At 43.5% G+C, this 24,775-nt stretch overlaps 1 protein-coding gene across 1 annotated transcript in view; it reads left to right on the forward strand.

Annotated features, from left to right (window-relative positions):
* ABTB3 (ankyrin repeat and BTB domain containing 3) overlaps nt 1–24,775 on the forward strand; it is a 176,406-nt gene that overhangs the window by 76,532 nt on the left and 75,099 nt on the right. Inside the window, exon 2 of the mRNA XM_085049691.1 lies at nt 18,582–18,731. Within this exon, the coding sequence (XP_084905817.1) occupies nt 18,582–18,731 (150 nt within the window). The remainder of the gene's footprint in view (nt 1–18,581; nt 18,732–24,775) is intronic.

Consider the following 24,775-nt stretch of genomic DNA (forward strand, 5'->3'; position numbering starts at 1 on the left):
GATTTATTGCCTGTAAATCTATGAAAGGTGCTACTAAAAATCTCTGACTGAATGGCTGAGATAGCAGTGAGGATCCAGTTAAGAACCATGTCTGATGTGGTCAGTAAAGTTCTCTGCCAGTTTGATGGTTTTCCTAAAGCTCCAGCTCTCAGATTCCTGGGTTTTCTTGAGAACTTTTCCTCTGACATGCAAGAGAATGTAATTTCTGTTTTTCTTGTTTGAAGAGATAAGTTTGGCAATGTGACTAGAGCAGAGTGTGCACTGAAAGCTGTGGAAATAATGCAGCAAGTGAAAATAACTCCAGTTTTACTTATAAAAAGTTATTTATTTTTAAGCCATTTTTGGGGCTTTTTGACATTTGGTTTTCCCAGTAATGAAATGTTTTAAAGTATCTTTGAGACTGTTAAACAGTTCCACTAAGCTACTTCATAATGTTTCACTGTCCTTGAATATTTGTTCTGTGTGATTTGAAATGTCTGTACTTAGGTTTTGGGGTTTTTTTCACCCCTTTTCCTTTGACTCTCCTGGGTAGTCTGTACAGTTTGGTGAGCTCTTTAATGAATATAAAGTATGCTTTCATACTTGCATTTTTCTTTTGATTTTTTTTTTTTTTTTTACTATGTGCAGTTTTAAGAATTGAAATATTAGACATCTGGACTGGATTTATTAAAGCCACAGTGCTGGGTGAGGGGAGCATTTTTCTTTCAGAGCTCTTCATTTGCACCTTTGGATAGCCAAGTGATCTTTGAAATGCTCCCAAAGACCAGAGCATGTGCTCTTCTGCTGTGGGACCATGTCATCTGCCTGTCTTAGAATGAGACCCCATGAAGCTCCCGTTTTCCATTTTCAGAGTTTCTGTTGAGAATTGGTTTGTTGATAAAACCTGAGGGAGCTGCTTATGTGGCACAGTGCTTCTCAGGGTGCTTCCTAAATGTCACTGGAACAACCTTCTGTGGCATCACTAGTTACAGAGTGTGCTAGTTGAACAGGAGTGTGCTTTGGGTAGCTCTCATTCTTCATCCCAGGAAGTGCTTTGGGCTCATAGCAAGGGCTGCTTTGGGACCATCAGTGGTGTAAATAAGGGGCAGTGCTTCCAGTTGCATACACTTTGTGTGGCATCAAGCTAGAATGTGTAATGAGCCCTCATTACATCAGTGTGTTAAAACATTCCCTGGGTGCACTGTTTGTGCTCTGTGCTCCCAGGGCTCGTGGCACTGAGCCTTGTGCTGCTGGCTTTGTCCAGGGACTGTTTGACACTCAGCTCTGTCCTGCTGCCAGCTCTCCTATGTCTTGCAGAGAAAGGGGCTTGGGCTGGTGGATGAAGACCTCTGAGCCCTGTTTTTATTGCAGGTACTGATTTCTCTGCTCCTGTTCAAGGCAGCAAATTTGAAGTAGTACACCTTAATTGTGTAAACTGAGAGGTCTAACCATACCCGCTGGAGTCATGGAGGCCTGAGGAAAATTAATGCTCTAATATTAGTTAATTGCTTTGAAGATATATATTGAAAATAAGAGTTCTAAGTATCTTGGTAAATATTGTTTCCTTTATTACAGCAATGCATCTCATTTTATGGGAGTCATTTGCAGTAGCATTCAGTTAGTGGTGCTGAAGCAAAGCCATCAATGTGCTTTACAAACTCTGAGCTGGTTAGTGCTGGTGGCTCCTCTAAGGCAGAGGATGCTCACCACACGTGCAGCTACACGAGCTGAAACCAAAGCCATTTCCTTGCCTGCCTACAGCCCCAGCCTGCAAACCACACAGCACCCAGGGATGTCACGTATGTCCTGTGGGGGACAGAGCAGGTCGTTCCCAGGCTGGGGTGAGCCAGCCCAGCTCAGGGTACTGCTGTTCCCCTGCTCCTGCTGGTGTGGCTGTGCCATGCTGGTCCCTGGCCACCCTCACAGATTCCCTGCAAGGCTGTAGGCTCAGCATGTGGAGATTTGGTCAGCAGCCAAAAGAAACTAACGGAGGGAATTGAATAAAGAGCGGCTGTTGGCACAGATGCACCAGTGGGGAGCTGTTGCTGGAGCAGGATTTCCACAGGCAGCAGCTCAGTGGTGTTTGTCACCAGAGGAGTTCCAGCACAGCAGGCAGTTTCAGCCTCTGGGAGTCACCTTCCACATCCAAAACTCCCCTGTCTGCCCGGCTTAGCAGCAGCTGCTGCAGTGTGTCCCAAGGGAATCTGCATTCGATATCAAAACAGGTATTAGCCAAACAGTGTAGTTGGTATTAGTCAGGTATCTGGCATGTGGACTGCAAGGTGGACACTGTGGGATGTCGCTGTTGAGCAGCTAGCAGAGTAATGAAGGCACCAGTTCTCAGTGGCAAGAAGGAATGACCTTTATTGTTTTGATTTTATCATATATATATAGAGTTTTCAAAAGTCACCCAGATTGGTCAGTCAGAAGCCTTCCCCCAGGCCTGATTGGCCAGGCCTGCACCGTCCAAGTTCTGGGACACTGTTCCAATAACATCCAAACTTTATCTTTATTTATAAAACACAAGAAAATTCTCATGGGAAAAGCCTGTGCTAGCCACAGTGGGGCTCTTCGTTCAGGGGGAAGTGTGGTGGCTTAGGTGCTTGCAGGGGTTTGTGTGGCTGAGATGATGGGCTGCACAAGTCAGGGCTGGCAGGGCTTGAAGGCTTCATGGTCAGTAGATGAACTGCCATCATCCAGCTGAGGTCTGACAAAAATGTGTTGTCACCTCATGTAGGACAATAGAATCATAGAATGGTTTGGGGTGGAAGTGACCTTGAAAGGCTCTCTAGTCACATCCCCTGCAGTGAGCAGAGACATGTTCAACTTGGTCAGAATCCTTAGAGCCCCATCCCATCTGACCCTGAATGTTTCCAGGGATGGGACATCCACCACCTCTCTGGGAAACCTGTGTCTGTATTTTACCTCCCTCATTATAAAAAAATTTTATCCTTAGATCTAACCTAAATCTACTATCCTTGTCTTACCAGAGCCTCCTCCTTTGCAGGCTGCACAGCCCCAACTCACTGTCAAGTGCTCCAGTCCTGTTACCATCTTTGTGTCTTCCTCTGGACCCATTTCAACAGGTCCATGTCTTTCCCGTGCTGAGTACCCCAGAGTTGGATGCAGAACATCTCTATTAATGTGTTTTGTGTCTTTGGGCAGGACATTGCTTTAGTTATCCTGAATGTTGCCTTCACTCAACAAAGATCTGCATGTTCTAGCTGTCCCTGATCTAGCTGTGCCTAATCTGTCTCTGTGGTGGTATTACATATTTTGAATATCTCTCCTTGCTTGCTTCAGAGTGATTTCTTGGTCAGTCTGCTTTTGGAGCACCTAAATTAGGGTTGGCTCTACAAGTAAGAAGAAGTGCAAATGGGTTTTTGCTTCAACAGAGCTGTCCTTGTGTGTTTCTGCCACACACCCCAGTAATAGTTGTTAACTCATGGAAGGTAAGAGGATGGTAGATCCCATGAATGTTATCACACACTCAGCTGTCAGTTCATTCCCCAAAAGCATGCAGAGTGGCTTAGTGTAAGGATTATTTTCCATCATTTATGGTTTTATTGTTTTCCTTCTCTACTGCTGCTTGCATTAATCTTGTATGTCCTATCAGTAAACCACAGTTCATGAGCTCCTTATCTCTCTTGTCTACATCCTATTGCTCTGTGCTGACTCTTGGGTTACGTGCCTGAGGACATTTTAATCATCCTTTTGTAGCACATGAAAGCCATTGCTTCATCCTGCATATTTCCCATGATTCTGAAGTCATCACAAAAATATTTTACTCGTTTTCTTCTGAGAGTTCCAAGCACTGTCTGTAGCAATCATATTTTACTTCACCCACTGTCATGATGTGCAGAGCCCGGAATGTAATGTTTGTTGTGGGAACAATCCAGATAGTGAAGATTGCAGCTAGGGGTCCCTAGAAATTAGTTCAGAGCATCTTGTTTCCCTATTTCACAGTGTCCTGGGGAAAGCCATGCTGCTGGACTTGCCCTTTCTCAGGCAGATCCTTTCTGAAGCATTTTTTAGCTTAAGAACTCCAGTGGTGGAATTTCCAGGTGGCAGCTTTATAATCAATCTATAGCCAAAAGCAAAGGACAGTTCCTCAGTTCCTCTTTTCAGCTCTCTCTGAAGAAGAAAAACTTGTCTCAAGGTTTTTTACTTGTTCCCATTGTGATCAGAGCAAAGTCAAGGTCACTTGGGGATCCTTAAATGTGAACTGGTAGAATTTTTAATCTTTATGGGGTTCAGTGTAGGGTAAAAGCTGTACTCCTGACATTTGTAATTTTGAGAACTGGTCTTGAAGGCTTTCAAACTGTCACATTGTCATTGCTTTTGCCATGATTGTTACACTCATTGCTTTAAATCAGTTGAGTTGGAGGTTTTTTCCTGTCTATTGACCATAAAGGTGTTCTGAATTCCAAGTTTCAAGTGGCAGCTGCTTAAGCAGAGTGGGGAGAGAACCCATGGTCATAAGTCAGTACAGCTGGGGTGTACACATAATTGATTTCAGAAACCAAATAGAAATGTGTCAAAGTCCATAGCTAAGCTTAGTGGACAAAGCATACCACCTGAGTGCTGAACAAAGATGAAACTGCCCAAGGAAGGAACTTTAGATGTACAAAGTGAAAAAGTTTCACTGCTTTCCTGTGCTGTGGAAGTACCAAGAACAATATCCACATGGAAACAGAAAAGATGCTCAGCTTTTTTGTCAAAATTCCTCTGAATTAAATGTGATCTTTCATTTCTCATGCTGGAGGCTTTGCCCACTGCAGCCATGTTCATGGTGACCTGCTTATTTTGGAATATTATCATTAAAGTACCATACCCTTCCACTGGTGGAAGTGAGGAGGAGGGAGACTTTCTTACACAATAAACCATTTTGAGTGTCCATTTTGATTGTTAGTCACTCAGAGACATGGTTAACGTGAAGAATTTGGACAAAAGAACTGTCTTTCTGCATTATGCAAACCTCACATCAGAAAAGATGACCCATGTGCAACATACCTTTCACATGTTGCATCTGTGACTTGTATCTGTAGTGGTGCAAGAGAAAATTATATTGTTTCCCATTTAAATGAACAGTTTAGCTTTGCCTGTGCAGAGACTAGTTAGTATATTTTTGTCTCTGAGCACATTAAAACTGAGTTTAAAAGACCACAGCAGTAAGAGACATTGCACTGATTGACTTAATATGGTATTTTCTTGCTGCTGGGTTGGTGCTCTGGGCACTGTGTTAGAATCTGTCAGATGCCTGTGTGGCAGCAGCCTCAGCACTGCACTGGGGCTTAGCCCTCGCTCAGAATGCTTTGAGGAGAAGAGTCAGATGCTATTGCCTGTTAAATCTGAGGTGGAATGGAAGCACAGACAGGGACAGAGCACTGTAACTCACTGTTTGCATGTTGTCAGTTGGCTCCACCAAGCCACTACCTCGAGGGGTTTCTGTGGAGGTGACTGCAGGCATCTCTGGGCACAGCCAAGTCTCACTTCTAGCTCTGAGCAGCAAGAATTACTTCTGTGGTTACATATTTCTGGGGAAATGAGCTCAAATAAGTGACCATTTTTCAGCAGAGCGTACTCTCAGGGAAGTCTGGTGTACACAAATGCCTGCTTTAATTTCACATTGTGTGTGTGTATATATTATATATATATATATATATATATATATATGAGAACTCTATTTAAATCTCTTAATGAAGCTCATAGATCACTCTTGGCCTTGTGGAGCAGTCCCTGTTGCTAGGGTTAATGGCAGTGTGTTGTCCTCTCATGGCTGGAGACCACAAATCTGCAAATGATTTAAATTGCAGAGTTCTGCCTTTTTACTAGAATAGAATTAAAATAATTAATTACAAATTTATTTTATGTTCGTGCTGGAAATTTAGTCTGTTTTTGTTCCTTTTCCTTCTGACACGCAGCTGAGGCAATGAAAACTTGCTTATAGGTCTTGTAGTGTTGTGCATTCCAATTAAATTTCATGGTGTGCTTTTATGCTGCAGAACACTAGTTCTCATTGAATCCATGTCTTTTCCAAATAAAATGAGCTTCATAATTCTCTTGTAATTCCCTGTGCTTCATCTAATTGTTAGTATTAAAAAATCTAAACCAGGGAGGATTTTGCTGTGTTTATCCACAGAGAATGTGATTGGGATAGGTACAACTTCAGTTATTTTAGGAGGTATAACCACCTGCATGATGCCACGGACACACATCTGTCTGGGGACTGTATCTGAGTGCAGGAAATGGAGTTTATTGTTACTGGTTTATTATTTGGGGGTCTTTCCTATATAGGCTTTTGACTTGGATGAGTTTTGAAGATCTATATCAAATTTCCGTGTCCTTCATTGCATATAGTGATGTTTGAGTTAGCCAATCAGTTATGTAATGCTGACCCACTGAAGCCCTGTCTGGAAGTTTCCAAACACTCTTTGGCTTCTTTCAGTCTGCTTGAAAGAGAAAAGGCTAAATAAAACCAGCAGATGTGAGGTAGCTGGCAAGGCAGTTACAGCTACCTGCTGTATCATTATATGTCCCTGATTTCAGTTGCTTCTGATATGTTTCAGCAGTATTTAGCTTTTTCTAGGCCAGTCAGTTTCCCCAGAATGATATAAAAATACTTACTTTACTCTTTTTTTAATGGTGGGGGTTTTTGTGTGTGGTTTTGGGTTTTTTCCCTTTGTTTCTTCTGTTTTGTTTTTACTGTTTTAGGTTTTTTTTTCTTTTTAGTTTCAGCATAGTTGTCTCAGCTGTTTCTAAACCCAAGGCTGTGGAGGCAGAACTGCTCCGTGGTTTGTTCTTCAGCCTGGTTTTGGTACTTGAGCATTTGGTGGAGCTGTGCTGGGAGGTGAAGCAGCTCAACAGGGTGGTGAGGCACTGCTGAGGATTTGTCTCAGTCCCTGCAAGGGCACAGAGGGAAGATGGGAACCCACAGGAAATGGCATTTATTCAGAGCAGAGGATGGATAAGATGAGGTCACATCAAAGTCATGCTGAAAACCACACTGAACCACAAAGATAAAATAGTGAGTGTGTTTATTCATTAACTACTGTCTGTTCAGTGTTCTGGAGAAGGCTCTGACGTAGAAATGATGATATTGCTGTACTACAGGGTTTTTGGTGTTTGTTGGTCTGTGTTGATCTGTGAGTTCCTAGGTGAAGCAGTGAGAAGATTAATAATGCAAAGGTTCACATCTTCAGATTATGCATAAATGAACACTGCATTTGACCTTTAACCACTCTGAGAATAAATGTGCAGCCATTTCTCTCTGGGTAAAGCAGTAGAGGGCATAATTTTTAAAAAATGTGTGCAATATTTGAGGAATAAAACTATATCTTCATATAAAATCCAGAATGTACAAATGCATGCTCTGAATGGATTAAAAAGAACTATTAGATGCCTGTAAAATCAACTTAAGTGTTTTTCAGACAAACTGGTAGCCATGCAATGAGCTCACACACAAGAACAGTTACTTTGTATTATAGCTGGGTAGGCAAGAGTGTGGCTATCAGCTCTATAAAACCTGAATTATTTGAAATGGGTTCAGCCAGGCAATCTGTAGGGCAAGCGATCATAAATGTGTGTTAGCAGCATAGTCTAACCTCTCTTCTGCTAAATTTTTTTCATTGTCTGTAATGATTTTGCCATATATATCTGTATATAGGTTAATCTTTGCTGGTCAGAACTGATTTATTGTTGTAGGCATCTATATATCAAAGGTCTGAATGGTGAAATACGTGCTATTAACAGGCAGTTTCTATTTAGTAAGCCAAGTGGAATTTTGGAAGAATGTAAAGGTTACTTTTAGAAAGGACTGTCATCTGGCTGGCATCCAGAGTTTCCAGTCAATGAGTTTTAGGTGAGTAGTTGCCTTTAAATACATGACAAAACCCCACTGAAGCACATGCTGAAGATTTCTCCTTTACTGAGGGAGGATGGGTACCATGGTCCCATGAAGGTCTCAGCTGTCAGTCCCTGAGCTCAGGTGTTCCCAGGTGGGGAAATCTCACCTCCTAGGGATACCCAAGTGATGTACCAAAGCACAGAGAGGCTGTGGGGCACAGCCTGCTGTGGGCTTGTAGGCACTTCAGGAGATTTTCATAATCCTGTACCCTAAACTTCATGGGTAGGTGGTTTTTATCCTGCTGTGATAATCCATTTGCTGAGTGCATCCTTAGTGGGGTGGGAGGGAATATAGTAAATTCTTGTAGTGATGGAATACTGCCCTAAAGCCAGTAAACAGCAGCTTGTGTTTCTAAACCATCTTATCATTCTTCACTTTCATTAAGCACAGGCTTTCATGGCGAGGGTGGAGTGGCTAATCTGATAGTCATCTGTGCAAGCAGTTGAAAGGAAATCCTAATTACTTACCCTTTTCTGTGGGCTCCACACACTCCAGTTTACCCAAAATTTATTCCTTGTGGGGCTAACATCTCGACCCTAAGTCAGTGAGAGTTCTGCCAGAGCTGCCTGCATTTTCTTGCTGACACATGGCAACATGCAGCAGCAGTGCAATTTTTTTCACTTTTCCAAAGGCTCAGGGGTTTCCTTGCAGCCCCTACATGTCATGTGTTTTTGGGTTTGATGCCTTACCGACTGCAGACTTAACTGATTTTATTTATTTTTTTCTTTATTTTATTAAATGAGATACCTAGTGCCTTCCCAGAAACCTTTGGGGCTGATGGCTTAGTTGTTTGAATTGAAGGATGGTGATGATTTTAGCAGTTTTTTGATATTACAGTAGCATTGCCTGGGCCAGAGTCCAAGGTTTTGGCAATCGTGGAAGGTGACTTGCAAAGAGCAAGCACCTGGCTCTGCAGGAAGGGGTGTCATTGTCCCATCAACCACTCACCCCACCCTTGCATGCTCAGGTGTTTTCACCAGTTTCAATTGCAAACCACCCTTATCCTGCTGGAGGTATATGGTTTGCATTAGCTTTTGCATACATAACTGGCTCCCCAGTGCAAGTGATTGCTCCACAGACCACAAGTGCTTTGTCACACTTCCCTCAATCCCTTTTCCAGCTGCTTCCACCTGGGAAATGGGAAGGGTGCAGTTGGTACCTGCAGTGGGAATGCCCTGTGCTCAGTCCCAGCTCCCTGTGTCTGCTCTGCTGTGTATTCTTCATGGATATTTTTATAAGCTGATGGCGTTCCAAAGTGAAAGGAGGGATTTTTGGCAAACAAGTCCTCCTGTGAAAACCATACTAACCTTTGCAAATATTGAAGCAAATGGAGGAGGTGTTTTTTAGGGTTTTCAAAATATTCTTGCCAAGTGTATTGTAGAGTGTTAGTGCAACTGCTCAGAAATGGAAGCACATGGGTGTTTTTGAAATGCTGTGCCTGACCCTTGAAGGCATCCAACACATGGTGCCTGTGCCAAAAGGATGGTGGCACACAGGGAAGGAGACAGAAAATACACACATTTGGATCAGGCATTTTGTGCTGCTTTGCTATAGCTGCAGTACCTGGAACACGAGCCTGTTTGGATTGTAGGTATCACAAAAACAGAAAATTGCATACTCGTGTGAAGTTACTCATTTGCGATTTCATACTCGTGTCTCTCCTCATCAAGCCCAAACCAGTATTGTTCCAAGGAGCTCACTGCTCGTACAGATAGCACCTAATGAGCTGCTGGTTGCTGTGTCACACCCTGCAGGAGGCTGGGCTGGGTCAGCAGAGCCATGGATCAGCACCTTGGGCTCTCGAGCTGTGCCCACATCATGCCTGCTGAAGGGAAATCTTGTGTCAGGGCTGGGCATTTCAGGGGCATGCTGGTAATGAAGGAAGGAAATTACAGGCTCTCTGAAAGCATATTATGAGCTATGAATCACTGAATCCTCTCGTTCTGCTGTTATCAGCTGACAGGTCTTTTTCCATAAAATAAAACCCATTAACGCATTCTTAGTCATTGTTGGTGACTCAAAGGCTCAGACCTTCTTTGAACTCCCGTTCTAAGAGGGACTTGTGCTTGTTTTTAGCCAAATCCGTTTTTCCATGAGTTAGTACTCCTGTGCATGCCTGGAGCCCATGTTTATATCAGTGCACATCCTTTACTCCTTGAGTATGTCTTACGTCTTGTTGCAAGAGGCACTCTCATGGGTAGATTGGGTGCCATCAAATCTGCATTTCTTTGAGCTTTCTCACTTGCTGGTACTGCCAACACATTCCTCGTGATTTTTTATTCCATCAGATTCCCTGTGACCTCCCAACTTCTTATCAGGTTGCCACACTGAGGGCTGCATGTGTTATATTTATTTGCATGTAGCAGAAAAGGAAGATGGTACTCTCAGTTTTTATTTCCTTTTTTTTAAAAAAAAAATTTTTTTATTTGGATGCTTCCTATCAAAGAGTGAGACAAAATCTTTTTCCTACATATTACTAGTTGCAGGGCAGCATAGCTTAGATCAGGGTAATCTCAAGCTGATGGGTGCTCAACATGAAATAAATGCACTATGTCAGCTCTAACATCTCCCTGCCAAAAAAATCACAACTCTCACTGAAACTTTTATGGTCACTGTGACAGTGGAACAACATGACTGAGCAGAGTTTGCTGTCATGCAATTTTCCTGTCATGAAGTTGGTAAAATGCCCCTTTGTGGCCAGCAGGCAGAGAGCAGTGGTGAAGATCACAGGGAGGTAAAGGCATAGGGTGCCCATCAGTGTCCTCGCTGGGGGACAGGACAGGGACACAGCTGTGCCATCAGCTGCCTCTCACTGCTGTCAGCACACTTTTGGCTGTCCAGCCTATGGATTCAAGCCTGAAAGCAGAACCTTTGGCAGTGCCTCAAACAGCACTTCAGGGAACTGAGGGACAGGCTTTGGGCATAATCATGAGGAGATGGATCTCCATTTCTTCTCCTGTGGACTGGCTTGCTCCGTGTTCACTGCTGTTGTGGTTTGTTTTTGTGGTGGTTTTGAGGATTTTGAAGTTTAGCAATTCATTTTGGCAAGACTTCAGATTTTCTTTTCTCTATGTCCTAATAAAAATAAATGTAAAGCTGTAGTTGGTGATTTGGGAGCTCAGTTTCTATGTTTAGGGGGATTTAATTCTCTGATTCTTCTTTGTTTTGTAATATATAGCCTGAACAATCAAATCCATCCCGCGTTCCACTTGGTTGTGCACCACTTAACTGCTTGATGGTAGTGGAATATATCCTCATTTAGTTGAATTGTTGTTACTTGTATGCCATTTTAAGCAGCAGTGATTGCCACTCATTATCATTAGGAGAAAACTATTGCCTTTAGAAGGATCCTAATAAGGAGGACATCCCAGTTAAGTAAAATGTGTTGTGCTAAGAAACTTCGTTACAAGAAAAGATGTTACCATCGCATTTTGTAATATAATTCTATTATCTTGTCTTCCTGTAGCATCTGCTCTGGTATCTCACAGAGGTGCTCTCTGCTTTGGATGATTTAGTTAGGCTCTCAGTTCCATAATTTTTAAGCATTACTCATTTGCTCTTCTACTGGCTTTTCCAGGAGAGAAAGGGTGATGTCCTGTGATTAAAATGCCTAATTGAGGCCTTATGGTCTTTTCCTGGTTTTCTCTGACACTCCTTATTTCACCTTGAATTAGTTACTAAGCTCTCCTATGCTTTACTTTCACTTTCTCTATGTATTAGAATACTATGAATATTACCTTACCTGCCTAACTGCAGTTACAGCTTGGTAATGCCTGTTCACATCTTTGGGTCCTGGGTGTTAAAGACACACAAAGCAGTGTCCCTGCAGTCTCTCGATCCTGTGCCTGCTCCACCCTTCCTCCTCTGGGCTGCTCTGCCTACTGTCAGACTCCAGTTCTGGGAACTTGATCTCACCACCTAGCTTTCCCAAGCGCTTTGCATTTTCTCCATGCAAAGCCACTCCCTGTTATTTAACCGGGTTGGAATGTGTGGAAAGAAGACACTTAGCGCTTCTTGCCTTGAATGGTTTCCAGCTCTCCTGTTAGCTGAAAGCAGTGGCTGATATGATGAGCTTTAACGTTTCCCCCATGGTCTCATTTCTGTAAGGAGAAGCCAAGATGTGTTCCATCTGCTTTGCCCATCAGATGGGCAGGTTGAGCCCTAGAGTGATGCTGCAGGTTGTTTTAAATGATGGAGAACACAGGGTTTCTTTCCAAGTCTGAGCTTGGACTGGGGCAGTTTGTGTCACTTTACATTCACCAGCTCTTGCTCATTGGTGTGGGGATGCTGGGCTCGGGGTGCTGGTGATCCCATATCACCCCTCAAAATCCCAGGGTGATCCCATATCACCCCTCAAAATCCCAGGGTGATCCCATATCGTCCCTCAAAATCCCAGGGTGATCCTATATTGTCTCTCAAAATCCCAGGGTGATCCCATATTGTCCCTCAAAATCCCAGGGTGATCCCATATCGTCCCTCAAAATCCCAGGGTGATCCTATATTGTCTCTCAAAATCCCAGGGTGATCCCATATGACCCCTCAAAATCCCAGGGTGATCCCATATTGTCCCTCAAAATCTGAGCACCTGGATGGTATCTTTCTCATGTACTCATGGTGGCCATAATTGCTGAGTGTGGGGTCAGGAGAGTTTTCCTGCTTGTTGGAGTACCGACCATGTGGGGTCTGCACCTAGTTAAGTGTTTTGCTATTGCAAAGGCAGCTGGCAATACTTTTTACCCTTTTATTTCTTTTTCCCATAGGCTTTTATGTTGTAGATCTCAAGAATGCTCTCTGGTGCTGGAAAGTATTTTAGTACGAGTTTGTTGAAGAAAAGGGTTGTTTGTTTTGGGTTTTTTTTATTGGATGTTTTGTGAGCTCTTGAACTTCACATGGTTATTTAGTACAGCAGGAGACTGGACTCAAAGACTTTCTAGTCACATGTTCCCATGTAAAAAAATTTAAAATTATCATGACTGAGGGGATTTCCTACTCCCCTGGGTAAGTTTGGCATTTACTTATGCAATGTAATATCCAACACCATGCATTGGGGACAGCTCAGGGTTAGCTACCATTTTCAGGCTCATTTTGTATAGCAATTTGCCTTCTATCCATGCTGCACACTTAAATTATATAAACTCCTAGTAGGATCCAGCTATTTCTTGCAGTGGGAGCATAAACTCTTTTCCACATATATACATTTGCTTAAGATGTAATAGATAGATAAAGAGGGAGGTCAAAGATTATTTGAATTATTTTCTCTTGAAAGTAGGAGCACTTAAAGAAAAATAAAAAGGGAGCAGCAAAGCATTCATGCTTCTATTCTGACTCTAAATTGGTACAAAAAGTCTGGCACTCTTTCCAAAGGAATGAATGGTGAAATGTGGAAAAAGTACTTTATGGTGTTTACAGCACTTATATTTTTAGTCAAAGCAAACACATTTGTGTTAGGTTTCTGCTAGATTCCTCAGCCATGGATCAATTTGAATCACACTGTCCAGTGGGCATTTTTATTAATTTAATGCCACTGGAAATTTGTTTTGTTTAGAGCATGGGATTTGAATACTAAAGAAGAGGAGGCAAAGAATTAGAAATGTGGATGGATGTTGCAGACCCATGAATATAGGCAGTACAGGCTTCTCCTTGCTTGCCTCGTTCTGTCACTTTATATACAGAAATACATATATATATAAAAATTAAACAATAGTTGAGGTATTATTTGGTCTTAGTGATTTTGCTGTATGTTCAATCCACAGCTTGATTAAATGTTTCAAGCTCCTTGAAATACAAATAAAAGCTTCAATTAGGGGAGGTATGTGGTACTAAAACATGTTTAGGATGAATGAGAAGAGGAAGATTGGAGCAGTAACTTCAGGCATGTGGTGATTGGAACTGCAGGTTTGGGTTATGAATCTCTGATTCTCTCGCTCCTGAGATGGACTCACTGATGACAATGCTGTTTTAGGTGGTTTGGGACTGAGCTATGGGGTGTTTGGGCATTCAATACAGCACTGCCCCAGCCTTTATTACCTATCCCAAATAACCAGCGTTGCTGTTTTATTGCTTTGCACTTTGTGTAGTCAATCACAGTGGAATACAAATAGCTGCTTGGCTTATTTTGTGCTGGTTTGCCCTTTGATGTGCCTTTGCACGATGCTGAGAGCTGTGCAGTGCCAAGAGCACTGTGTGGTCCATGGAAAGCCAGCAGCCTCCTGTGCCTGAGAGTGAAGTGTGCTGCTCCTGGAGTATGGACATCATCACTGCCACCACCTCAGGAGTCAGGTGGTTGGCAAGAGCTGGTTTAGAAGTGCAGGTACCTGTCTAAATTAAGAAGCAGTGGAGAAAGCTTAGTGGTTTTGGGGTTGTTTTGGTTGTTTTTAATTTTTTATGATTCCTCTGTATTTAGATGAAATTTGGGCTACAGCCCCCATATTTCTCCTGCCCTGAAAAGCTCTAAGAGGTCATACAATGGCTGCAATGTCCTGTGTTGGAGTTTCTCTTGACTCAGGTCCTTCAGGCTGTTTTGCTGGGGAGGCACTGAGGAGCTCTATTGGGGCTGCTGCTGGGCACTGAATTTGAGGTATTTGTGATGCACACACACTTGTCATGCTACAAGGACAGCGTTGGTCCGCTCTGAAACAAGTATGCAGGAAGGCATGGATTTTTGTGCCAAAATCTCCTTTGCAGTGCAGGGTGGAGCATCAGCCCAGCCCAAGAGGTGGGAATGTGCATGGGGAAACTGGAGGAGTTACCAGGTACCCCAGTCTCTGGATGAATTTGCATGAAGGTTTCAAATAGCTGCAGTTTTTATAAGTTTGGGCACCTTCACTTTGTCATTCTGTGCAATACTCTTTTGGCTTGGGATTTTCAAGTCCTTAGGGACTGAGCTTGGCTTGTGCTTTAGCTGAGCCCAGGAGGCAGGAAAACATGAAATGTATTAATTGTGCATCAGGTTTTCTCTATGATGTTGTTGTTTCTCTAGAGATTTTGGGGGGGAGGCATTAGGAGCTGATCACTGATTATTTTTTTTTTTTGGCATCCTACTGATTTTAAAATGTATTCATTTCTCTTCAGTCTTTTACCTATAGATTGCAGGGTACTTTGCGGTACTCTGTGAGGACAAAGTGAAAGGAGCACTGCTGGGTGTGGCCCATTCTGGATGTGTCCATGCAATCCAATCCTAGGCAGATCCATGCCCCAAGGAGGGTACAGACGAGGGGAAGCACCAAAAGAGGTGACACAGTCCAAATCCCCTGCAGTGCTTTGGCTGTCCTGCCTTGCTCCAGCACTTCCCAGCCATTGCTGTGTGGCTGCTGCCTGTGCTGGGTGGCACAGGGCAGACAGGGATGCACCAGGGGAGTCTGGCCTGGGATTCATCAGACAACAGCTGACTGCTTAATTTCCACCCCAGTGAATCGCAGGGAAGAAAAGAGATAAAATAATGGGCAAAGAAGCGCACAGGGTTGAGTAACCATGCAGAAAGGAAGGACATTTAACAGTGCCAGACGAGAGAAAAGACAGGTATCACTGTTCATTTCTGCAGATACTGCGCAGGAATCTTTGGTGTGGAATGGCAGATGACATTGGTGGTGATAGCTGGAAAAGGAAGGGGGAAATGCTACTTTTCAGGCCTTTGCAAACTTGAGGTCCTCACCTGTTTCTCAAGTTCAACACAATAAGGCTGAAAAAGCAAGTGAGTAATACCAATTGGCAGGGAATTAAAATAAGGAAGTTGAACAGTAGCCAAACCAGTGAAAGATGGTGGTGGCTTTTTAGATGTTTCTATCTATAAAAAAGATATTTATAATCACAAAGTATTTATCTCTTCCCCCTCCCCTTTAATTTGGCGAGCTCTTTTCTTCCCTGCTGTAGCCTTTCATCAGAAAATTTGAGCTTTACATCAGACACTGATAAAAAGAGAGTGGGTTTTTCTTCTAAAAGGCATTTTATTTGCTTTAATATTTTGGGGGGAAGCTGTTGAAGCTAGAAGATTGGCAGAGTTGCATGTGCAGGCCATAGAATTCCTTTTCTCCATTCTTGTAAAAGCCAGATTTGATCCAGCAAAATGATGAGTTACCATCAAACCTTCCATCACCCCACTGGTCACTTGCTGTGGTCAATTATAGTTTTGAAGCTGATATTAGTATCAGATGTTTGGCTATTGTGTGTCTTAGCTAATCTCCAACCCAAGTGAAACCCCTTGGCATGACACATCCTATAATTTGTTAAGTTTTCTAACAATGGCACATTTTGCATTTCATTAGTGCTTTTCTATCCAAGACCCTAAGAATATGCTCCCCTCACTAAAGACCAAAATAATTAATCATCAGGGCTGTTTGTAAGGAAAAGGCCTGGCTGTGGGAGCGGAGTCATAGACAAAGTAGAGAATAAAATGTCTATGTCCCACTGCATAAATCACTTGGACAAATATCTTCTGTATTTAATTACAATTTTTAACCATTTTAATTCTATTTGTAAAGTTATTGTAAAGCAGTGGGTTTTTTTTCCTCTACACTTTAGGTGTGTTTTGACAGAAAAATTATCCAATTCATTTTTTAAAGATGCCATAAAGCTGTTTGTGCTCCACTTCTTGTTTTTAGAAATCTCTTAGAATATTAGATCATTTTTCCATCTGTTTTCTGCAGGGAAGACTCTTCCAATTTTGTCTTAATTTCTATCAATTAAAATTATAAAGAAGAATCTAAAAAAAAAAAAAAGAGAGAGAGAGAGTACTTACTAAATTATGCAGACAAGCCTGCATTTTAAATGCAGGTGTTGTATTTCCCAAGCTCTGTACATCCCCAGAATATAAATGTTGATCAGTGCACCAAGTGTTTGTGAGAATCAGCCACTGAGTGATGGCAGGAAAATTTAAAGAGCTTGTTTGATAAGCTGTTGTCACTTTTCATTCCATACCTCTCGGCTTTGAACCTTCCCTGCCTGCTGCTGTGTCAGGTGTCCTGCTCTTTCTCTGCAGGACACTTCCTTGTGAGTTGTGTTACTCCCTTGTGACCTTCTACACGTTCATGGGGCTGTGACAAGCCTGGGAGCAGAGCCAGGGCTGGGAATTACATCTGTTCTGCTCCTCTATCTCTGAGATTTGAACAGGTTATTAGGGATTTTGTTCTGGTGCTGCTGCTGAGTGCAGAGGATGATGCTAGTTTGGGTTGCTGTCTCATGGCCATGGTGGACAAGACCTTTGGTCTTGTTCTTCCCAGTGTGCACCCCTGCTTTTTTCTTTGGAGTGGACTCACTGAACTGGGTCACCTCTCTCCTCTCAGGATGGATGTTTTTAGGCTTGTGCTACAAATATAAATTGTAGACTGAATTGTTTGCAGGGAGAGATGGATGTGAGGAGGGGAATCCAAGGCAGTTTGGTGAAGCTAACAAGATGTCTGAGAAGCATCTCCTTTCAGGTGCATTTCCTGGTCTTGCAGTGCTCCAAAGCAGTGGTGTTTGTGGGGTTCTTTCATGGCTGAGACAAGTTAAGGCAGCCATTCTAACCTGGACCTCCAGTGTTACATCTATTGGCAATTATTGGTCAGTAGAGTTAGGTGTCATATATTTACTGAGCTGGGAAACTGAGCAAGTTCTTCCCTTGAAGAAAAACATTAAATATGTACCTCTTCCTTAGTGTATTTTGCAAAGTCTGCTTGGCCTGTAAGGGCAGAACCTATTCTCTGTATTTAAAGGAAGGAGTAGTAAAAACTAATAAAAAAATACATTTCCTACTCTGGCTTCTTTTCAAAGGTAATATTTGGAGATAAGATGACATTTAATCATCGTAAAGAGGTACAATTCCACTGCTTCCAGTGGATCTCCACCTGTGTATGTCCCAGAGGGATTGGGAAGCTGATGCAGTGAAAGCATAGCCATAGCTGACTGTACACCCTGTAGAGCCTGGGAAGGGAGGAAAGCTTGCTCTCCAAGCTGGACCAGTGCAGCTGTGGCCCAAGGATGGTAATGCAGGGTTTGCTCTTGTAAATAAGTTCTGATTTTTAGCATGACAGTGATTTTTGCAAATAAATATATGCCCTCTATCTATTCCTGAGGGTTTAAATGTCGTGGCAGAAAGTGACTTTTGTGCCTGAATGAACGTGTATGTAAATCATTTTATGTCAGTAGCTTTACTTTTGCCCTGCATCATAAAAATTCACTGCTCTGAGGGCTTCTGCATAATGGGCTTTTGAAGCCCAAGCAGTTCAATTGCCAGGAGCTGTATTTACGAAAGAAATTCAATCAGCCATCAATGACACTTCTAGCATCTTGATGCTGTCCCTTACAAGTGCAATCCCCTTGCAGGAAAACCCTCTAAAATGTGTTGTCTGTCTCATTTATAATTTTAAAGCCAATCTTTAGGAATTCTGAGATACCATTAGATACCATTTTCTAATAATTTTGTATAGGTTTGGAGTAGTTTGGAACCTTTTTTAACTCCTCCTTGAGCAATCCTCCTAGGTTTTTCTGTGAGAATTATCCTGAGGTGACATCGTAATGAGCTTGAAGATAGTCAGAAGGGCTAAGAGGAGCCACTTCTTCATGAGTCATCTGTGACACTGTGTTCCAGATGTTGGTTGTCTTTGAGCCCTGCACAGGCAGGCTGTGTCTTGGAATGTCCCCAAAACGTGGTGGTGGCAGCAAAGTTACCTTACCAGCTGAAATGACATTTGGCTTCTCGTTTTTTCTTTCTCCACTGCAGGTGTTCTGTGCCTGCCTGACAGCTTGAACCTTCACAAGGAGCAGCAGAGGTCAAACAAGCCTGGGGAGGTGCAGATGTTCAGCCAGTCAGAGCTGAGGACCATCGAGCAGTCTCTGCTTGCCACACGCGTGGGGAGCATTGCTGAGCTCAGTAAGTACAAGGATGTTGGGAATGTTTGGATTTCTCTCCTCTAAGTAAAGCAAAGCTAAGTGCATTGCCTGGTTCTGCTGAGGAGAGCTGAGGGGGTGTGTAATGCTGAAGGAGATGCTGGGCAGATCTAGCTGTGCTCATGCTCCACTGTTAGTTCAGAAGCTGTAGGTTTCTTTCTCCAGCCCTGCAGCTCAAACCTGCATCAGAGGAATTTACTCCTGAAAGACAAATTATTTGCCGTTAATCAAGGCACTTTTTAGAAATATGGGAATCTGTGATATTTGTCAAAATCTGAAAACTTTGCTTTTGGCACAGATAAATGGTAGGAGGCAAAGGCCATATGCATCCTTGGGTGACATGGAGATAAAGTTACCAAAAGCTTATTTAAACTTGTTTTTTCTTAAGAGAGAAGCGTTCCAATCGCATGTTTGTCGTCTGGTTAGATACAGGAAGCTATGTGTGGGGAAACAGAATCATTCAGACAAAAAAAATGGGTTTTTTTCTGAGGTTTGTGAGAAATACTGTCAAATACTCTTTTCCTGAGGTCTGTTATGGAATTTTTGGGAGTAATTAAAAATACTCAAATCCACAAAGATACAGACTACCCAACCTACTGCTATTCTTACTAATGAGTTATGTGTTACCAGCATCATTAAGAACATATATAGGAACCTCTTGTTCATTTTTTGGCACTTTCTGTAGCAATGGGAATCTCCTCTTAGCTCCATCATATCATCATGGTTCAGTTTCCTCCCGTTCATGAGCCATGTGGATGCACCATGCATGTTTGTCTACAAGGCACAAGATGAATTTCTGTTTTCGGCTTGGTAATTTTAATTTGCTCTGGTGCAGCATCAACAAGCCAAGAGCTTTAGTGTGAAGTGTTGCTCCATCTCTGGAATCAGGTGTTTGGTGTTATTCAAATGAAGTAATTTATGCTCATTTATTTCATGCACATGAAACACAGAACAGTACTGTCTGTGTGCCAACTAAATTATGCATGATACAGCTCTCTTTCTTATAGCACACATGGTTGGGCTTTAATAAATAAGTAATTTGTGGGTATTTCAGGGTGGGTGGGTTTTTTCTTCTAGATTTTTCTTGGACCTTTGTACTCAACCCAAGAAGCCAGACTTCTTATGAGCACCCAAATCCATTTTACAGTTTGACCTCTATCACCTCTAAGTGTCCTACCTTAGGTTCAAATGCTTGCTTGCTGGGGTTTGCATCTCTACATCTTTGACATCTTTCCTTACATTGTTGACTGCAAACACAAGCAAAGCACTCTTCAGGGTGGCCAGTTGGAAGAACAGAGCACGTCAGTGGGAGTTGGATGCAGCTGTTGGAGAGGCTGGCACATCCAGCAGGGTGGTAGCCATCCAAAAAGCCCTGTGGCCAACTCGAGGGATCCTCCCTGGCCGCTGCAAGCAGATGCATGTCAGGGAAGCAGCAGTGGGAGGAGCAGGAACTGGCAGAGCTTGCAAGGCTTGATGTGCTCAGTTGGGTAGAAATCTGCTGTGGAGCAGTGCTGGTGGAGAGTTCAAAACCCAGCTGCGAAATGTGGAGGGAGTTGCAGCATGTTGGTGGGGAAAAACCTCTGAGTTTGGAGGAAAAATCATGAAATGGAAGGGAAATGGAGCAGTGAGGGGATACAAGTAGGTTTGCTCTTTGTGCAGGGCTTGTGTTTCTGACCCTGGCATCAGCAGTGGCTGTGAGGCAGAGGTTACAGCAGATGGAGGGTGGGTGGGGAGCTGCAGCGTGGGGCAGAAATGCAGAGCAGTGGGGAGGAGTGGGGGAACACCTGGGGATTGTAAAGGTGTGGAAGGAGTAGGTAAAGGAGGATTTATTGTTGCCCTGGTGGTGTGAGGGGGATGGACGTTGTGGAGGAGGATATGGCAAACATTGCCTTGGAGAAGGTGAGATAGGAGGGAAGGGTTAGATAAGGAAAAGTGCCTGCTTTTGGGGGGCTGAATAAAGGTGATGGGGGAGACTCTCTGGATAGGAGGGCATGAAGAGGATAGCACTTGTGAAGAGGATCATGAGGAGGAGAAGATGGCAAGCAGAAGTGAATGATGAGGGCAGAAGCTTGGCTTGTGGGCCAAGAGAGCAGGCAGTCCCCAGACATGTGTTTGCATTGTCCCATCAGCTTCCAATATTCCAGGAGCCACGACTTCATTTCTGTTCTCCTCAAAAGAGCGCAAAAAACAAGGGCACAGACTGATCTTGCAATAAAGCAATTTAATTTTATCTCAGGAAAAAAAAATATTTTAAAAAGCAATTTTAATTGAATGAGATTTCCTATACTTTATTGGCATGAAGTATTGTAAGTACACAGAATAACTAGAATTAACAAGTGTCTGCATGCAGAGGAAAGGCTTCCCCTGCTCTCAGTTCTACCCAGCATCCTTGTGTGGAGCAGTGTGACCAGCTGCTGAGCTGCTGGAGGCTTTTAGAGCAGGGAATCAAATCTGTCCCCTGCAAGACAACAGCTTGCAAGTGGGGTCTGTTCTGCCCAGCACCTGTATTTCAGTTCCCATCTTAATTGCTGTACAGTCAGTCCTAGGTGAAGAAGAGATTCACAAGGTGAAAAGCCTTTTGTCATGTGGTACTTTCACCTTGCCCTACCCATGATGGCCCTGGTGTGCCTGCACCCTTTGTTTTTTCATGTCAGGATATCAGAAAAGCCCATTTGGGTGTAAGCTGCATCTCCCTGGGTGTGACAGAAGGCAGGACACAACTGGGGAGAAGTGGGATGGCAGACACAACAGAGAGGGGGGGCAGCACCCTCTGGGGATGCTAGAGAGGAGGAGGTTGGTCAGGCTGCCCCTGAGGAGTCCTCCTGGCCATACAGGTGCAGCTGGACTCATGGCTGCTGCTCTGCCCAATCCTGCTGGCCTGCTGCTTCTGCTCACATCTCCAGGCTTAGCAGGCACTGCTCGTCGCTGGGACATCTCCTGGCTGCTGGCAGTGCCACTGGCCCAGGGGTGCTCTCCAGAAAAAGGAGGAAGAGGTGATGTTGCTGACTTAGGGGGGAAAAAATCAAAGAGAGGTTTTGTCTCCAGGACTTAGGAGGAGAATGTAAATAGACACCTAATTCTGCACCACAATTACAGCAGTAATGTGTGATTCCAAGGCAAAGGCTTAAAAAATTATTGTGAAACCTTATTCATTAAAATATAATGAACATGGCAGAAAGTTAAGGAACAACAATAAATCTGGCCTATGTTATATCGGCATTTAGTATTCAGGAGTTGTAATTGCCTACTACAGTGTGTGTTAAAATAATGTAATTTCATTTGAAATGCTTATTATATAGAGAACATTGGGAAGAACTGAAGCACAGCAAAAATAATAGGATTTTAAACAGTAGCCTGACAGTATTTCACTGTTGAATCTTACAGAAAATATTTCACAGGACTTTTTTCTTTTCCCAATTTTTTAATTGAAGTTTCCTGTATTTCTAGACCAGACCTAGAGAAAGGGAGTAGATATGTTTGTGTTTTTTTCAGAAAGATTTTGGGATTCTCCTCAATTTCTGGTTCTTCTCTTTCATTTCTTCCCCTTTCAGATGGGGAAAAATAAGTAGACTGAATAGAAAAAGACAGGAACACTAGGGAGAGCTTTGGCTGTGGAGAGATCCCATGATACCGAGTTTTGACCTTTGAATATTTTTCCTAACTTCTTTATATGCATGTTTGCAATCCACAAACATTTATGTTATATTTGACTGCATAATGCTCCAAGACACCTATTCATCACCCATCTAAAAATACCACTGCTGGCTTGGAGACCAAATGCAGAAGGAATGAGGCTCATATTTGAAGGTCATGCTGTTTTTCTGGGTGAAAGAGGACCTTCCTGCTCTTGGGTGTGCATGTAGGTGGTGAGGAGGCAGAGCAGAGCCTGAAGGTGCACTGAGCACCAATCCTGGCACCAAGAAACACTCCTCCTCACTGCCTTGGGGTAAAGACTGTGAGGTGTCAGTTTGTGACCTGGGGCAGCCACCCTGTGCTGAGGCTGTAGAAGGCTGTGTGTCTCAAGCAGCACAGAGGGATAAACCATGGCTTAGGATGTCCTCCAAAGCGTGATTTTGTGTGCATCTTCAGTTTACAGCAAAAACTGTTCAGGGCTTGTTTGGGGTGCCAAGATGGCCAATCTCCTGTGGCTTTCCTGGGTGAGAAGTTTGCCACCCAGACTTGTGCAAACCACAGTGACTGGTGGTGGTATCACTCTGAGTGTTAACCACAATGAATAATCATTTCCATTTTAAACTCTGATAATCTGAAGATGTGACTTAACACTGCTGATATCGAGGTTTTTTTGGTTTTGAATGGTGTTTAGCTTAGAGCAATCCCCAGATGTGATGTTCAGGCTGGTATTTCCTCCCTGTCACCACTCAGGTCTCAGGAAGTTCTTCGTTTTTGCCATTGGAGAAATCCCACCCTTCATCCCCTCTTTTCATTACACATCATCCTCTCTTTGCATCCACAGTGCTGAATGTATATATTTCCAAAATAACAGCCTCCCAGTGGATCTTGGCACCCTTTTAGGGATGAAAGGAAGGGTTACTGTTCAAGTGTGAGTAGGAATGTGATTGCACATACTGATACTGTTTTTCATTTCTCCTCACAGCCCCATCTGAGATGATGAAAGTCAGCATCCCCTCCCTTGCCTTTTCATCTAGTCTCAATCCTCTGCAGCCAACAGGAAGGAGCACTGCAGGAGATGTACAAATTGACTCATGTGCTCTAAATAAGAGGTTAAACCTAGGCTTAGCAGCAAATGCCAGGGTAAAGGTGCTTGCTGGAAGAGTGGCATCTGAAGGAGTGCTGTCATAAGTGCTCTGCTGATTTACTGCCAGAACAAAAGCCCTGTTTGTCAGATGGATTTCTCAGACTAAGCAGCACCATATTCCCTGTGAATGGTTTGGTTCATGGAGTGCAGTGCTGAGCTAAGCAGAGGTACTAGCCAAAACCTGCAATTCAGGTGGTCGTGCTCCTTTCAGCAAAGGCTTTGGCCATGGACTGAGAGCCTGTGCATCACCTCCAGATACAGTGATGCTTTTCCCAGTTTCCAAGGGCCCTCCACTGGGTTATTGCACAAGATCTCTTAGGTCCTTGCTCACCCACTTTCTGGGTGTCTAGTTTGCAATTCCTCCTTGCTGATATCCACACATCATCCAGTCTGTGTGTAAAAGTTAAAAGTTGTTGAGATGCTCCTCAGCAGGGAAAACCCCTCTGCAGAGAGCAGAAGACAGATGAGTGCAGTGCTTAAATGCCAGGTATTTTCTTGCCTCTTTTAAGAGCTACCTGGTTGCAGGCTTCTCTAGCTGCTACCCTGTTCTCCTTCCTGTCCTCTCTGAGTGATGCACCACAGCCTCCACTCATCTGTGCACAGGGAGGGTCATGGGTTACTCAATAGTCCCAAACAACATCTTGCTTTTCTTCTCTTCCCCCTGAGATACAGACAATCATCAGCCATAAAACAATACCTTTATTTATCAGTTGAAATGAAGTGTGAGGGAGGATAATTTGAAAATACCAGCTTACATCACACTCAGGCTTTATCTTCTGTTTGACTGCCCTGTTGACCAAGAAGTGGATTTCTGTCTTGGGTAACAGGGGCAGCTTGTCTTGTTCCTTGTCTGGATGCCCAGTGCTCCTGGCTGCCTCCATGGGTGAGACTCAGCCACCTTTGCCTATCTTGGGGACAAACCCAGGGTGGTTTTGTTCCTCCAGCGCCTCTACCTGCTGTGTTTAAGCCCACTCAGGTTTGATGGTTAGAGGCAAAAGGCATCTCTGTGGTGGGTGGGGAGTGCTGGAGCTCCAGCCTTCCAGCAGCCTGCCTTTATACACCAGTGTGTTGGCTCAGAACTCCCCCATGTGCACCACATTTGAGGTACAGACTCCTGTTCCCTCTGAACCCCTGCAATACAACACACTAGGGATTCAAATGGCATTTTCCTTTCTGTGCAATCCTCCTTGTCCCTGCTGTGCAGAGCACAGGCAATTGGTCAGGTTAGGATGAGCACTCTTAGCTGGCCT

The sequence above is a fragment of the Lichenostomus cassidix genome, chromosome 1Ab (assembly GCF_008360975.1).
Source record: "Lichenostomus cassidix isolate B80296 chromosome 1Ab, HeHo_3.0, whole genome shotgun sequence".
In the NCBI taxonomy this organism is placed as follows: domain Eukaryota; kingdom Metazoa; phylum Chordata; class Aves; order Passeriformes; family Meliphagidae; genus Lichenostomus; species Lichenostomus cassidix.